The following is a 16953-nucleotide window of genomic DNA, read 5'->3' as shown; positions in this document are numbered from 1 at the left end:
ACTAGATATAACCTTCATACTTTATCAATGAAGGAAGGACTTTCTGTGTAGGAGAAACATGTGAGGTAAAGGTCTACACTGATCTGTCACCTTTCTACCCAGAGAATTTTTTGCCTGCAATTTACAACATAAAGCTGTAATCCACAACCTACAAGAATCTTATGAAGCTACAGATTAAAGAATTAGGAACACAAGGAGATGGTTTAGAGCAGAGGTTGTCAACCTGGTCCCTACCGCCCACTAGTGGGCGTTTCAGGATTCTGGGTGGGCAGTACGGGGTTCTATGGCACAAGCTGAATCCTCCCTCCATTGAGCACTGGTGGGCGGTAAGGAAATTTTACCAACCAGAAAGATGCATTAGTGGGGTGGTAGGTATAAAAAGGTTGACTACCCCTGGTTTAGAGTCAGACTGTTGCTCTATCTAGTCCAAGGTCAGCTGCAAGCAGATCTCCAGGGTTTGAGATAGGGGACATCCTCAACGCTACCCATAGATGCTAGGGATTGAACCTGGCACCTTTCAGATGCAAAGCATGTGCTTTACCACTGAGCTATGGCCATTTCCTATTTCTATGCAGGATACTATGCAATTCTGGTATGATGCAGGAGTCCTTATTAAACTATTAAGTGATCCTGTTGCAGGTTGATTTTGACCATAAGGCTATGGTTATGTCTAGAAATATCACTTGATGTACATTGCGAATTCATAAAATGTAGAGGGGGGGATGCAGCAGGAGTCAAAACTCAACATTAGGAACAATTAACACGATCGTTGTTCAAGCATTTTTATGTGAGAAATATACAAAATATCACAAGTTATAACAAACAAATCATGCAGTCAAATAATTTGTTTATACAAAGAGATTCTTATAGATGATATAAATAGTTGACCGGACCTGTAAATTCATACAAATCTTAATGCATGAATTGCCATTCAGTCTTAATTGAATACAGATTTACGTAAAATTAGCTGTAAAAAGGCCACTCTCCTGTACAGTTGTGCAAAGTTTGCAAGACGCTTGGAATCCAAAATGCAGCTGAAAAGAAACAAGTAATCCTTTGATCCTTCTTTTAGTCCCAAGAGCAGAAAATAATTGTGCTCTTAAATGTTTATAAGTACATTCACTGCATTGAACAGACTATAGCTGGAAGCTAGCTGAGAGAGTACAATTCATAAGAAAGGATGGTTTTAAAAGATGTATCCCATTTGGGGGTTTATCAGCTCATCTCTCAACTTCTCCCATCTGCAGAAAAGCATTAAGAAGCTACAAGGACTTTTTCTTTTGTCATGCTCAGTCTTGGCAAAAATTAAGGTGCTGATAGATAGAGGGCATCTCTAGGCAGGCACAGATGGGTTTAATCATTAATGCTGCAACTTCTGTAGTATTTTTGCTTATTGGGAAGCTGACTGTATGGGGCATCTCCAGACCAATTTTGTGGCAAGCATGTAGAGTGCAGCCAACCCCCTGCAATACAAGGGTCTCATGATACGAAGGTACCTAACATTCTTCTGGAGGTGTGAGGAATGAACTTTGCTTCCTAGTATCTCCCAAACATCATCAGCACAAAACAAAGATTTTTGCTAATGTCATTCAAGGGCGAGTCTGACTGAGGGTGAACAGGCAACATGTAGCTCTCATGCATTACCTTCCTCAGATGGCTTAGCTATGCTAAGGAAACTTCAACCATCCCTTTCCCAACACTGGAGTGTCCAGTGCTGCTACTGCTGCCTTGGAAACTACAAGTGGCCACTGTAAGCAGCACCCTCTCCCTCACTACCTCCCCTGATATTCCAAGGAGAGGGAAAGCTGCTTCCTGTTACCAAGAGTTTAGATCAGTTCCTGCTGCTGACCTTCGTCTGCCCACCCTTGCTCGCATATGCTCCGAGAGAGAATGCAAAACGAACTGAACTAGAAAAGCAGCGTGTCAATTTCATCTCCTCCCTCCCTCAAAAACACACCAGCAGGTATATGCATTCTAGTGCTTGCTCAAGGATGCAGGCTATAGGTGTGTGTGCATTTATATTGAACGTGGAAATTGATAATGCTACCACCCCCTTCATCTGTGCACTCCAAAATAAAAAGATAAAATGGAAAAGGCCTGTGTCCATTTAACCCTAATTCCTCTAGCTAAATTTGCTACCTTTTCAACTCCAGGAGCTCCATAGCAAAGGATGGTATTTCCCCCCAAAATGTTAATGGTGAAGAGACAGAAGGGTGGGATAACATACGATCGCCATGCACATCACAAGCCACACCTCCACATCGCAAGGGCACTAAGTTGTTTCACATCTGGAAAGGCCTGCACTGGACCTCTTGCACTGGAAACTCAAAGATTACCTGCAAATCAGACAATGGGATGACAGTGGAAAATAAATAGGAGTGCAATAGTTTGGGAGAAACATTGTATGGATTCTGAGGAACGCATGAATGAGAAGAAACGCTAAAGTGCCACTGGTTACAGCCATGCCACTTGTGCTAACATAATAATCCGTTTCACATGGCATGCAAGTCATTCTGTATCAATACGGATCTTGTTTTGGATAGAGGAATATCCCATTGAGCCTTCTTTCTGCTCAAATAATGATTTCTGGGAATTTTGTATGACTGAATTTGCATATAATGCTAAGCCACAGTTTATTGCTGTGTGGAGAAGCTTCAACGAGCGTGATGTCAGGCATATGTATTCCACCTCCCCCACCTCCTCCTGATGGAAAGATGACTTCTGGCAAGCATAGTTTCATTTTTAAAGTATCTAGGCTTATAGTTAAGTTGAAACCAGGGATCCTAGTTTAAAACAAACTCTGGCTTCATAATGCATTGTTTGAAGCTGAACTATTAGGAAACTGGCCAGAGTTTGTTTTAAATCAGGATATATGGTTTGAACATGACTATAATCCAAGATTCTTTAAAAGTGGAAGTAAACTAGTCACAAGTCCTCCTCTAGCTTACAGGAGAAGGAGAAGGGATGGAGGCATCTATGAGCCTAACTCTTTACTCAAGCTCATGGGGCCTTTTCATGGAGCACTATGGCATGTTTTTGTGTTATGTAGGAAAGCAGCCTATTAAGGGAACTGAGAACCACATTAATTGTGTATGGAAATTTATGTATTTTGATAATGTGCTGAACCCACCCACCTATGCCCCCTTCCTATTTACCAGAGTTTTCAGAACATCTCATATTTAAAGCAGGAATTTACGTGAGCTGGCACATTTGAAACATTTTAAAGTTTGACTTAAAAAAAAATCACTGAATGGAAACTTTTGGTTAACAGTACAATATTTTTTTTTCTGCAAAAGAGTCAGAAGAGGCCAACATAGGGCAATAATATTGTCCAGTCAGCTCTCTGCCATTACTGAAACAAGGAGAGCCCTTTATCCTCAAATTAAATCTGTGCTATAGGTTGTCTGTTAACCATCCCTCAAAAGACTGGAAAAATGAAACTTTGACTGTTTAATATATAATCTAGCTTATGAAAGTCCAGTTTACCCCTCTTATTCCCTGACCATTTTTTAAAATGCAATCCTAATCACAGCATTATACTTTTTTTCGTTTTTTAAAATATCTAAAATATTCCACCAAATATAAAAGTTTAATTCCCACACTGGCCAAAACAAAGGCTGTATTTTGAAAGTGTAACTCATTACAACAGTTAAGATACTATTAAAATAGGAAACATATTTGACAATCAGTAATAAAACACTGTTCTTGTGCCATCTTTTCACTTGATAAATCAATGTAATCCTCCAAAATATATACTCATTAAAATATATATATTTTAATCCTTAACAACAATGGTCACGATCCAAGGAAAGCAACATGCATGTGTTTCTCTTCGGTTTAAAAGTAGTTTAGACTCTTCAGCACCAATATCAAACAAAATGTGCAGGATTCTGTCCCACGAGTGCATATTCCTTCTTTGGATCGTAGCCAGTGTTTGTAAACGTAAACATAAACTGAGCATCAGCAGCGTAAAAAGTATGTAAGTATTTATTCGCACAATGACAATGGAATTTTTACTTTACTCATATCATAAACAATAAAATAGATCTCCTGTCAGTCGATATAAAAGCTACTCAGTGTACTTGATAAAGGTCTGAAGTGCCACAAAGAGGCAAAATCATTTTCTTTTATACATGTGTTTCAATATAGGAATGTGTGTGCGCTAAAGAGTCCAGAAGAGCATCAACTTCATCAGAGTCATTTACAAGGTCCTCTGAAGGGTTGTTCTGAGAACTATCCAGAAACAGGTCAAGGTACATTTGTTTCCAGTCTTGAAAGTCTTTAGATGTCAAATCTGGATTATCCAGAATTTTATCTATGATGGCTACTTCTTCTTCTCTGGCCTGGAAGAAAACAAAAAGATCTATTCAGAATGAGGAACAAAGTACCCTTCGTCTTGTGCTGTTAGCTTTTAAAGAACATGCCTGAGATACCATTGTACTTTGAGATGCCATTTCTAGATAAAAACCCTAATAGCTTCATTTTAAGACCAGTGGGAAACTCCCTTAAAAAATATCTGAAAACCACTCTGTTTGGTGTTTTGACTAATTTGAATGTTTGCTCTGAATTAGTGGTGGTTTGAGATTTTGGAACTTCCCCAAGAAACTTTCCTAAAGCGGTGTATATGTAGCTGTGATGGAAACAAGCCAAGAACAAAGGGGAGGAAAGCGGGGGGCGGGGAGCGGAGGGGGGGGGATACAGAAAATGACAAGCAACAGAACATAAAGAGGATCTCTGCCATATCAACAGAAAGATGCTAAGGAACATAATGGATTTCTTTCTGGTGTCTGAGGAATCAATTTATCATTACACTATTTACTATGTATTGGCAAAAAGGGAATTCTCAGAGCATGGTACCTGGATACATAAAAAATTCTGTACTCCTATGAGAATTTTGAAAATGGGGCAAAATTATTTCATATTCTGAAGTACACAAAGCAATATGATAGTATCTAAATATCTGTGACATCACCAGGCTTATGGATAATGTCTTCATTTACCACAGAATGGACCAGAAGCAGATTAACTCTTCATTAAAACGGGAACTGAGGTAAACGTGTTTGTTGTTGTTGAGAAACGAAAGTTTTCTTTCTTTCTTCGAACCTCTTTTGTGTACAGCATTTCCCAGTGTCCATCTATTTTTAAATATGTGCAATATATCCCTTGAGTTCTATGCAGGAAACTCTCCTTTTGTGAAATTTGCTGACCGCCTAATTAACTCACCTTTAAAGTGCTTTTCAGAATTCGCAACTGGTGCAATTTTTCATTGACTACCGGATCACTGCATCTTTTAATAAAATACCTCTTGTACTCCATCTTTGTAGAAATTTGCTGGTCTCCTAAAGGTGACAAGCTAGCTAGTTCCAAGGACCGATACAAGTCTTGCAGGGAATCTGCAGGCTTTTCTTCTATTGTTTCAGCTGTAAGACACAGAGAAAATTAACTGCATAGTTTGAAAAACATCAGCCTAAATTAGTTTCAAATTCCATGACAAGGCTTAAGAAGTTTAACTATTCAAATGTGGCAAAATTTTACTGAAATTATTTCCTTACAGAAAAGGCATGAAATGTGTAGACTGAGCAATCCTTGAGCAATCCTTATGCATGCATACATGTATTTTGCAACATGCAGATATTTATATATGTGTATGCATATATTCCCCCCATACATATATTTCTATACATATACATATATAATGTGAAAAGTCATGGTAAGTTACAAATTCCCAGCACAGGTACATATAAAAAGATAATCATGTGACAATCAATATACAGCTTCCAAATTAATTTGTCACATTAATATCAAATTTAAAGTCAATCATCATCTATATCGTGCAAAAACTGTATAAAATCAGGTGATGAGAACTGTATTGCGCACTTCCAAGGGCACACCCATTGCCCTGTTACATGTTGAAATGGGAGTGTTGTTTGCTTAAATGTATCTATATATATATTATAATTGGCTCACAATTCAAACCATGAGAGAAGAGAGGCTGTCTAAAGAATCCTTCCATTGTGCTTGGCAAAAAGATCTAATAGAAGAGGACTAACCTATCAAGTCTGCATTGCTAAACACTCTTACTTAGGGGAAAGTTCCACCAAACTCAATTTACCTCCAAGTAAACACACATAGGATGACACTGCAGAACTTTCATCCTATACTCTTTGAGGGCACCAGGCTTCAATGAGCGCACAGAGTTCCTGCCACAAAAATCTTTTAAATTGAAATATATGAGCCACTGGAGCTCCGTATACATATCAGTGCACACACACTGCTGCAGGAAGAGTGTCTTCTCCAAACAGAAAATGCTCCAATAAAATATCTAAGCCAAGAATTGCTTTCTAGTCTGCACAAATACAATATAGTTGGTTTTTTTAAAAAAATGTACAAATTACTGAAATCAGAGGCAGGCAAATATGTCTTTCTGCTTTGATTTGACAGGATTCATAACCAAATGCCTCAAAAATATACCACCACAACAATTCAACGTGTCTACAGAGTTACAGTTAATGGCATCTCACAGCTTGCCATCATATATATGCCGTGGCTACATCTTTATAATTTAGGAGTGCTTCCCTAAAAATGCAATGGAAACTGAATTGGTTTGCGTTCAAAATTTTGATGTAGAAAACTGCCTAACGATGTGAGCTGAGAAGTTCCTGATTTAAATCATAACCATGAACTCCTATGATGGCCCTAGCTAAGCTACTATTTTCTTAGCTTCAAACCTTCAGGTGCAATATAGGGATATTAATACTGGCCTACCTTTCAGAGATCTTGTATGAATCACTGAGACAATGTATGTGAATGCAATATATAAATGTTAAATTATCCTAATCTTCTATGTCAGGGTTGGTTTCTTTTTTAGCCAAGACCTAGACAAGAAGACAACAGTTTTATAAATTTGGGTAACTGCAGATTGTCAATATTTTGTGGGAAGGACTGAAGTACAAAGTGAGATATATAAGTTTGCACAGCTGAAGTAGATTAGAGCACTTTCCCCCCTGCAGCAACCCATCCACACTTAAAAAATAACAGACTTTTTGCAGTTAGGAAAGTGACAGAGAAATGCATTGAAAAGTATGGAATGTACAACTGATCAATGAAAAGGCATATAAACACCCCACAAGCAAATGAAGATGAATAGATTTTCATATAATCTCCCCACAAACAAATCAGAAGAAATGCTCAATAATAACTGGACACAGTCTAACCAACCTTCTGTGCTTTGCACAAGCAAATCAGGATTCATAAACAAGATAGTCTGGAGGAGCTCTTTGCTTGTGAATCTAATTCTGGATTCAACTGAAAGTGTTTGTGACATATTGTGGATGTGATTGACAGAGATACTGATCACAAAAGACTGAAGGGGTGGGGAAGGATTGGCATAAAATTAGCCCTACATGTTTTATCTTTCTTCTAGATTTGTTAGTGTTTTCCATCCTCAGATATTGCTATCTCCAGCCTGATCGATGGAATGATCAGAGGAGTATTACTCTGTGATTTATATTATTTACAGACACCACAGAAGAACAGTATGGACCACTGATGACACCAGTTGCAGCAAGTGGATTGTGCCTTCTTTAACACCTCTTTTCATATAGCCTGTTTATTTTGTCCCATTTGATCCACAGAAAAACTGAGGCTGCCCCACATGTAAAGCTTGGCTCCATTGCTAGAGTTTTGTTAAGAATTAAACTCAGGAACTGCAATGCAAGTTTTAACTTTTGGCCAAAGTCTTCAGAATTTTGCACTAAGCGTTTGTAAAATCTGTCATGTGGAAAATAAGAAATTGTTGTAAACTTGAGAAAGAAAAAGAAATAACTTGTTTTAGATAGGAAATGCTCTGAGATACAACCCTAACTCTCTTTCATAGCAGTTATTTTAAATCCTTCCCCAATAGCTGTATTGCAAATGAGAGCAAGGATGGCATAATACGAAAATAAAATAAGTTAAGTTGCAAGAAAAGAGATTCCGACTAAACATTCAGAAAAACTTTCTGACAGTAAGAGCTGTTCAACAGTACAACAGACTCCCACAAGATGTGGTGGACTCTCCTTCCTTGGAGGTTTTTAAACAGAAGTTGGATGGCCATCCGTCATGGATGCTTTAGCTAAGATTCCTGCTTTGCAGGGGGGTTGAGTCCCTTCCAATTCTAAGAGTCTATGATTTCACTTATTCTGTTAAATGTAAAGGTAAAGGGACCCCTGACCATTAGGTCCAGTCATGGCCAACTCTGGGGTTGCGGCGCTCATCTCACTTTATTGGTTGAGGGAGCCGGTGTACAGCTTCTGGATCACGTGGCCAGCAGGACTAAGCCACTTCTGGTGAACCAGAGCAGTGCATGGAAATGCCGTTTACCTTCCCGTCGGAATGGTACCTATTTATCTACTTGCACTTTGACATGCTTTCGAATTGCTAGGTTGGCAGGAACAGGGACCGAGCTCACCCCATCACGGGGATTTGAACCACCGACCTTCTGATCGGCAAGTCCTAGGCTCTGTGGTTTAACCCACAGCGCCACCCGTGTCCCTTACTTATTCTGTTACTTACGGTATGTGTTAATCTACATTCCCAGCTGATTGAGCTAAAGAGGAGTATTACTAAACACAAATGCCAAATGCCAGGGGTCAGAACCGAAGGTAGCTTATGTATTTTTATTAACTCAAGAGGGCTGACTCCTGAGTTACGGAATTTAACACATTTATGCTACAATTTTAACTTAGTCCTTTCCTTATCAGTTAAGACCCCCTTTCTCTGTGCTTCATATTGTATATCTTCTACTTTTCAGAACCTCAGAATCCCCAAGGTCCCCTTCACGTTAACCATCCTTTTTTTTTTTTACACCACAGCACAAACTCCCTCCTATCTCTCTGCACTCCATAGCACACGTCATCTATCACATCAGTTGTCTCTTCTGTCTTTCCAAAACTGTCAGGATTCTCTGCACCCCGTGTTGCTCACTTATTTTTTCCTGTGCCCTGTCATACTTTCTCACTTCCCTCTGCTCCACCACAGGGTTCTTTATACATGATAATTCTGGCCAACTCATCTTCAGAGTGCAGTGCCAGCCAGCTTTAATGCCTGGGGAACAGAACAGAGTGAAAACTGTGGTCTCCAGGTCCACTCCCAAAGACAAACAATCCCCCAGGCAGCTGCAGATTGACTGAATTAAAAAACGGGTTAGGCGGGAATCTGTGATGCTCTGTGGCAGCTGGAGGGAGCGGCCAACAGCCGGGAAGCAATGACAAGGCTCCAAAGCGCAACTGAGCGGCTGTGTTGGATCGCAATAGCCGGCCACCCTTGGACCAGGTAAATGGCCATTGCCAAACTCCTTTTCTCTTTCCCCAACTATCCCTCATATCCTTATGTCTCACTTTACCCCTTTCTACCTTCAGTAACTGGGGTCTTAGGAACTGCAATTATAATCAATTATCTCTAGAAAAATTACCAGCCCTCAACCCCCAGCCCTCTTTTCCCACTTACAAGGATGCTGGAATCATTGCTAAGTGGAAATCAGTGTCCAATGGGCTTGTTCCATCCCAACATGTCTTAAAACTGGAACTTTCACAATACAGTTTGGGCCTTGAATTTTAGTTTCTTGAACAAGTTATTGCATTTCAGAACAACTGTCCCTTAAGCTACCTTAATTGAGATTATGTCATGTGCAATTGGTTGAAGGGTTTGAGGTATGACCCGGTTAACAACCATTTTAAAGCATCATAAAAGGCTTTCAGTATGGAGAGGCACAGTCTGATTGACACTACACTGAGCCTTCATCATTTCAAAGGAAAGAAACAACTAAGCAAGCTTCTTACCTGAAGGTCATAAGAGGTAGCTATTGACAGAAAGTACAAAGAAAAGAGAAAAATAATAAAAATAAAATCAACAGAAAATTAGCAGAAAACAAATATGCTTCAAAATAATGTATGTGCAATGGCAAACATTAATAAATCTACCCTAGCTCATTTGGTTTAAGCACTATACAACAAATAGATCAGCTTGTTTATTTCATGTATTTTTCGGTGGTGAACAAAGCAATCACAGTCGTAGGGAAAAGAACTCAAGTAATTTTTAAAAAATCACTACCAGATTTCGATGGCAGATTAGTTTTTAGTTTTCATTATTTCAGGGATCAGGTAATACAATACTACTCTGATACTTAATTCTGATAGAATCAGAACCACGGTAAGCAATTAATAGGTTGGGGCTTTGTTTCGTTTTTTGTTTCACCTTATGGGAAATCAGTTTTGAAGGGGATAATCCTGTTCTTATGGAAAAGCCTACAACAAGTGACACGTAATTATTGTTCTTTTAGCAAAATATCTGCGGCGTGAAATGTGGTTATCATATATGAGGCTGTACTAAAGGTTAAATGACAAATAGTGGAGGTGGCTGGTCTTAGTTATATTAGTCAAGTCAAATTTGAGTGACACTTGTCTGCCAAGGTTTTTAGGACAAGTATTCAACCATGAATACAGTACAGATATGCTCAGTACACAATCTTTACTCATATCACAAATGTAATATATGTACCAGTTTTGATCGTAACGTTTTGTTCTGTAATCACAGAAAGCTTGCGCTCACAGAACGGGCATTTTCAACGTGAGCGCAGTTCTCTTTCTGTGAACAAAATCTCCTTCTGTTCATGGATCAGAAGTGATCCACAGCAATAGTTGTATCACCATGGCAACTACAGTACATAGATTTAACCATGAAAGCACCCTGTAAGGAGGCCAACAAATGTGCACTCCTAATCTATGTACTTTTACACTGAATAGCCCAATAGTGCAATATCTTCGCGAACTCTATAGAGGGGTTAAATTACTAAGCACCACACAGTTCTCCTCCAAGTGCCAACACAGGCCCAGTTATGCTTCCAGGACTACCACCATGGTAGTTAGGTTTCTTACTTTATGACAGATAGATGTCCCATCTGAAAGCAATCAACGCAGCATGATGCTCTTCCATGTAGTTTTGAATTATGCATCTGTTTTTAGAGGTAGGGCACACTTTTACTGAGGGCAATAGCTACTGATAACCAACCAACTTCATTGCTTTACAATGAAACCAAATGTGCCGCATGCTGCTTTGCATCAATGAGTTTAGTGTGTTATTTCCACAGGAATAACTTGAATGATATGCTGGATATATTGTGTGTATAGCCCGTCCTGTTGCTTTTCATAGTGAGGTATAACCCTTGCAAAAAAAAAATCCTCAGGATACTTATAACTTAAGTTAGTAACATCAGAAATGGTGTGAGAAAGCAATAAAGAAATATGCCCATTCTGAATCATTCGGTGAATGTTCAGGTTCATCACAAGAAAAGGCCTTAAGAAAAAACGGCAAAGCAGAACCACTGAAATATCTGTCTCCAAGGAAGAAAGTAGAAAGCAATTCACCTCTTTTTTCCTTTGTTAAAAAACCCCTGTTTGCATTAAGAAAAAAAATAATAACTGGAATTTTACAAACTTTATTTTTAGTAGTACAGAGAAGCTTTACAAAGATATGTGCAATTAATGTCTTGGACAGCTAACTGCTGCCATGAATATCCCTGCAAAATGGAAATGGTCATTCAATACACTATTTGGGACAGAAACGTCCATGCTGAAATTTGAATGCACAATGGTGCCAGAATATCAGCTCCTTTCAGCCTTAGGCAAAGTGTTACATATGAGCCATCACTGAAAACTGATAATGGAAGATACTTTAAATTCTAATCTCAGCTTTTAGCTCCCTGATTCATTTCTAAAACATTTCATTTCTGTCTAATTACAGAATTTAATGATAAACTGTAAAGGTTTCAAGCCAATCCAGCTAGGCTTGAGTAATAAATCTTCCGGCTTGCAAATCTTTATGCACTAAGCAGTAGTTTATTAACCCTAAAAAATAGACCCTCTATAAAAAACTGAAGGCTGCTTTTGCCGAGCATCAAAACAGCAGTGAATTACAGTAAATTTCTCAGAACATATGATTAATTTAAAAAACGCAGGGAGATTGTATCTTTAGTCAACCGACACAACAGCCCATAAACAGCTAAATCCAGTCAAAGTTAAGCACTTCAAACCCCATTGATTTCAATGGGATTTAGGCCTGCACTAAACTCCCTTATTTAATCAGCAGGACTAAAGTGATTATATTTGAATGAAGTATGTCCAAAGATTATTGTTTTACTTTCTAAACATCAGCTAATAATCAACATATTTTGATAAAACAAGAACATTAGATCTGTGCTCATAAAAATAGTGGAAGCTGAATTTATAGTCAAATCTTGACAGACCTATGCCAGGTCAAATAACCTTGTTTTAAAATTACATGCATTTTCTACTGGTCTGCCTACAGAATACAGGGTTTTTATTATTATTATTCAAACATATTAAAGCTTCTAGAGTTTTCTTACTGCTGTCAAGCAGTTGCTGTGTATTATTTCCTTATGAAAAATTGCAACACCTTTATAAAAAGGGAAATATATGCATTTGTATATAAATAACTCTATATATTTTATTGGTATTAACATAATGCAATACCATACATGGACCTGACAGAAATAAAACATTTCAAAATACATCTTAAAATTCTCTCTCCATAATTAGTATGAAATATCAAGAATTTAGCATTGACATTACAATACACCCTTAGCCAAAAATAGAAAGAAAACCCACATCCAATCACAGAGATACAGGCAAAAAATGATCCATAGGAGACCCAAAACATAATGATAGACAATATCTGAATCTACTTAGGGAGACATTCCATCAAAATCTTGGCCCCTCCAAATTGCCTCCTAGGAATCCTGAAGGATTTACAGAGAATACCTTATGTCTATGCTGCAAGGCAACATCACTCACATTTAAATCCTAGAAGGTAAGGAGAAATTGAAGATTTCTATCTGCAGTTTGAAACACACCAAAGTGAGGCATTATATTAACTGTCATAAAATCAGTATTTGTGCACCATCAGATAAATCATTATAAACTGCTTAACAAACTCTGTTGCAATCCTAAGCACACTTACTTGAAAACAAGGATTAAGCTACACATGACAGTATTTAAACCCAGGTCTGCTTCAATCACATTTTAAGTGTGGAGTTGGGTTTGTGATTTTTAGGCCAACTGAACCTTCCACATGTACACTGCTAATAACCACCTTAAAGCCTCTCCCCAGTCCTTTTCTTCTCCACATTGAGCTCACTTCTGGAATTGGAGCTCAGCTTAGAATAAAATGGGGCAAACTGCAGGAAGATACAGCACATGGAGGAAAGGGTCACCAGTCCCCAAAGGCATACAATCTTTGCTTTAAAAAAGGAATCTGTTCACATCTTTTGTGGACATTTTTGGTAGAGATGTGGATTTAAATAAATGGTTCTGCTACCATCATGTGTAGTTTGAGCCTAAATCCCACTGAAATTAATAGGATTTGCTCCTAAGTAAACACAGTTAGAATTCGGCTTTAGGTCTTGCAACAGTCTGTGCACACTTGGACTTGACAGAATACATTGAATGAGTATTATACAGCAAGTTATCTTCCTTCACTACTGTGAAATACACTAAGAATGGTATTAGCTTTTGCCACTTTGGATGAATGGAAGTAACTGAAGTTTTCAAAATATTTTCAAAATATGATTTTATAGTTACCACAGCTGATCCCTCTTTCCTTCCTTGAAGACTGCAGAACACACCTGAGTATCATCATAGCCCTTCCCCTGCCATCACCCTTTCCCCCTTCTGTTTCTCCCAAGTTGGTGAGCAGTATTTTCTGCAACTGTATTCCATGTAGCCTGGGTCTGATATTGTGCCTAATCCCTCTGTAGAAAGGATGCATTCTTCAAAATAAAAGCAATAGATCTGGCAACAGGTTTGCCCTTTGTAAGACTTTCCTGGAGGCCCCTTACCCAGGCATTTGGTTGTCTATGTTTTAAAGTCAGTTCTTTCTTAAAAACATCAGTTATTCAAGAAGAATTGATTGGCTTTCAGAATGCAGGACATTAGAGGTTGCTTGCAAGAGGCTGAAGATGAGTCTCCGTCGTGCCAATTCTCTCCGATCTAAATTCTCTAACCAATAGTTTATCAATCTCTGAGTCCAATCGGTTCAGTGCCAAGAGAAGTGGATCCGAGTTGGCATGGGGAGGTTCTATCAACTCTCGCAGTGCTTTAGCCTAATACGATAAAGCAGTGATACAATATAGTGAAAGAACTGTGATGGGCTGTTATTACTATATCATATTAGAATTGCATTAGTAATACAATCATGCAATCTTGATAAAGAGAGAAAGCATATATGGCAAGATTTTCATATGATGTTAGCTCAACAGTGCTCTTTTTTTATTTGCATGCATACATGCGCAAGAAAAAAAACCCCATAGTACTTATTCTGGTATCAGACTTTAGAAGTCTCGGTCTCTGATGAAAGAAAGAAAATTAGTAGGATGCAGTTCTAGATTTTTCAATTTAAATTAAAATGGTGACAGTAATTATAAAATCAAACTAAACAAAAATGATAAGCAACATATATTTAGTTTTAATCTAATTATCAACTAGGATTTTCCTATTTAATATGCATTACAAAAATTACGTACTAAGAAAATGGGAAACATTGATTTAGACTGAAAAACCTAACCTTCTCAACACGTTTGTGTTTTTGTTTTAAAAAACACACCCACCTATTAATTTCTGTAATAAAAAAATGATACTGAAAATTGAAGTCTTGTTTATGTTTACACCTTCATCAGCATATCCAGTATGATTGTTCTAATTAAAATCAACATGAATGTTTAAAAAATCTTCATACTTGATGAGTCCTATGCCTGCTTGAGTTGGCACGCTTATGTAAAAGTTTAAAGGAACACTAAGTACATCCTAGAAACACACATACATTCATATACGTATATAAGATGCATCTATCTATCCATCCACATGCTTATGACTGTAATTTAATCAACAGATATGGGAGCTCATATATACATAGAGCCTACCCACAAGCTGCCCTCCCTGATAAGGTAGGGTTTGTATCTAATTAACAAAAAAATAGGTTACTGTAGATTGTGGTTACAAGAATCTGATTCCCCCTTTTAATTTTGATTAATTAATAAGTTAAAATGCCAATTACGATGGACAGACCATGGCTGTTGAGCCATAAAGGGGGGGGGGGTTATTGGGTTGTTGCTTTTATTTTGATTATATATTTTGTGGTTTTATATTCTGATTTAGTTCTGTGAACCGTCCTAAGATCTCCAGGCATAGGGCAGTATATAAATTCAATAAAATGAAAAAAATAAAAACAAGCACCTTTTGGTTAAGTCTAAACAGAATCTAGAGCTTTTACTTACTCCTAAGTAAATCAGGTTAGAGAAATTCAGCCTAAGCCCAGATCCAACCCTATGTCTCTCTATTCACTATATTCACACGATTCCTAACTGTACAAAATTATTATCATGTACCTCTTGTGAAACCAGTGGGAAAGGTTTGACTTAGCTTGTGATTTAAGTTTGCTTCTCATTAACGATAAAAGCTGCAGAGGAGCAAAGTGTCTGTGAGTCTTCACTCTGGGAGTTTGCACATTTGTGCAATCCTGGAAAGCCATAGTTTGGCTTACTGTGTCATGTGAAGCAGATCACAGTTCTTATATGCTTGGCAAATCATCTGCATTTCTCAGCGTTATCTGTAAAACAAATGAACTCTAAAGCCTCAAAACAACTTTGCTATTATATTAAGAGCCCAGTGTACTTCCATCTCATTTCAAATTTCCTGATTTATATTAAATATAGGTATCAAAGAAAAGCCTTCAATAGAGAAAAGGATTCCAGGCATTCCATTCTTTTTGCAAAATATAAGAGTGCTTAGAGTGCCAATTTTATATTGGTTAATTCTGTCACTTTCAGGTTCCAAATAAAAACTTTTCCAATATGTTATCAAAGATCTGCAATCTATCCTGGGAGATGGCCCTTTCCTCTCACTAGGGTCAGTGTAGGCCTGTCCTTTCACACAGCCCCATCAATCTGAAGCAGCTACAGCAATGAACCACCAGGGGAAAAACTTTTACGCAAACCCTGGTGCCAACTTTGGTCCCCTTGCTACTCTAGCAACACCATCTAGAGCCCTGACAATTTCAGCCATTCCGCCAAGAGGTTATTCACCGGCACATCTTCTAACCTGATGTATGCTGTCCTCTGCCAATAATTCCCTTTCACCATTCACACAAGCCAAAACATCATGCTTTATGCAAGAGAATAAAGGCATACAAAATCAGACATAAATTTATGCGCAGGGTCGCAAACAACAAGTGATAAAAATAAAAAATAGATAAAAAACTATTCTTATACAGGTGCAGATTCGGTACACTTGAGAACTAATAGGAAGCATTTCAGTTTTCCAGGACATTCTGTAACAGACAAAGTCACCAAACTCCCAGGAAAAAAGGTTAAAAATTTCAACATGAAGCTGCTGGATTAGAATTTACTAGCACATTTTACATAGTGGAAGTTATATATGTCCTAGCTCACCAAAGAAACTGATTATCCTGTTGATCTGGCTATGCCAATCATCACCCTGGCACTAATCAGAAAAGCAGGTCATTAAACTGAAAAAGACTGACTAGATTCTGTGTTCATATGTACTCTGCATGGTGCTGATACACCTGCTGCTATCATCTCTTGCATTGCCTGTCACTCTTTTTTCCAATAATTTGGAAATAACATTTGGCTCCCTTACTTCTGAACTCTCTCTCTGTCTGTCTCACTGTCTTTCTATCTGTCTGTCTGTCTGCCTGCCTGTCTCTCTCTGTCTCTGTCTCTGTCTCTGTCTCTGTCTCTGTCTCTCTCTCTCTCTCTCTCTCTCTCTCTCTCTCTCTCTCTGTGTGTGTGTGTGTGTGTGTACACATACACATACTGTAAGTACTCAATTAAGTGACCATGGCCGTGGCAAAGTGGGTCTAGCTCACAAAAGCTTGTGTCACAGT

At 38.2% G+C, this 16953-nt stretch overlaps 1 protein-coding gene across 10 annotated transcripts in view; it reads right to left on the bottom strand.

The window, feature by feature from the left end:
* Positions 1-768: 768 nt before the first annotated feature.
* The window catches only part of CNKSR2 (connector enhancer of kinase suppressor of Ras 2), a 242220-nt gene continuing 226035 nt past the window's right edge, over positions 769-16953 (bottom strand). For 6 of the 10 annotated variants that reach the window (XM_081199413.1, XM_081199415.1, XM_081199411.1 and 3 more), the window contains 2 exons: positions 5224-5420; positions 1973-4343 (listed from right to left, as the gene is read on the bottom strand). In XM_081199413.1, the coding sequence (XP_081055539.1) occupies positions 4128-4343; positions 5224-5420 (413 nt within the window). In that variant the 3' untranslated portion in view covers positions 1973-4127. Of the gene's footprint in view, positions 1035-1972; positions 4344-5223; positions 5421-9818; positions 9839-16953 lie in introns of those variants that run through there. The other 4 variants (XR_014009533.1, XM_081199417.1, XM_081199416.1 and 1 more) reach the window with 4 other exon arrangements.

This window comes from Podarcis bocagei, assembly GCF_964188305.1.
Source record: "Podarcis bocagei genome assembly, chromosome: 6".
NCBI classification, from domain to species: Eukaryota; Metazoa; Chordata; class Lepidosauria; order Squamata; family Lacertidae; genus Podarcis; species Podarcis bocagei.
The sequence above is the reverse complement of the archived record's forward strand: the minus strand, read 5'-3'. Positions and strand labels throughout refer to the sequence as shown.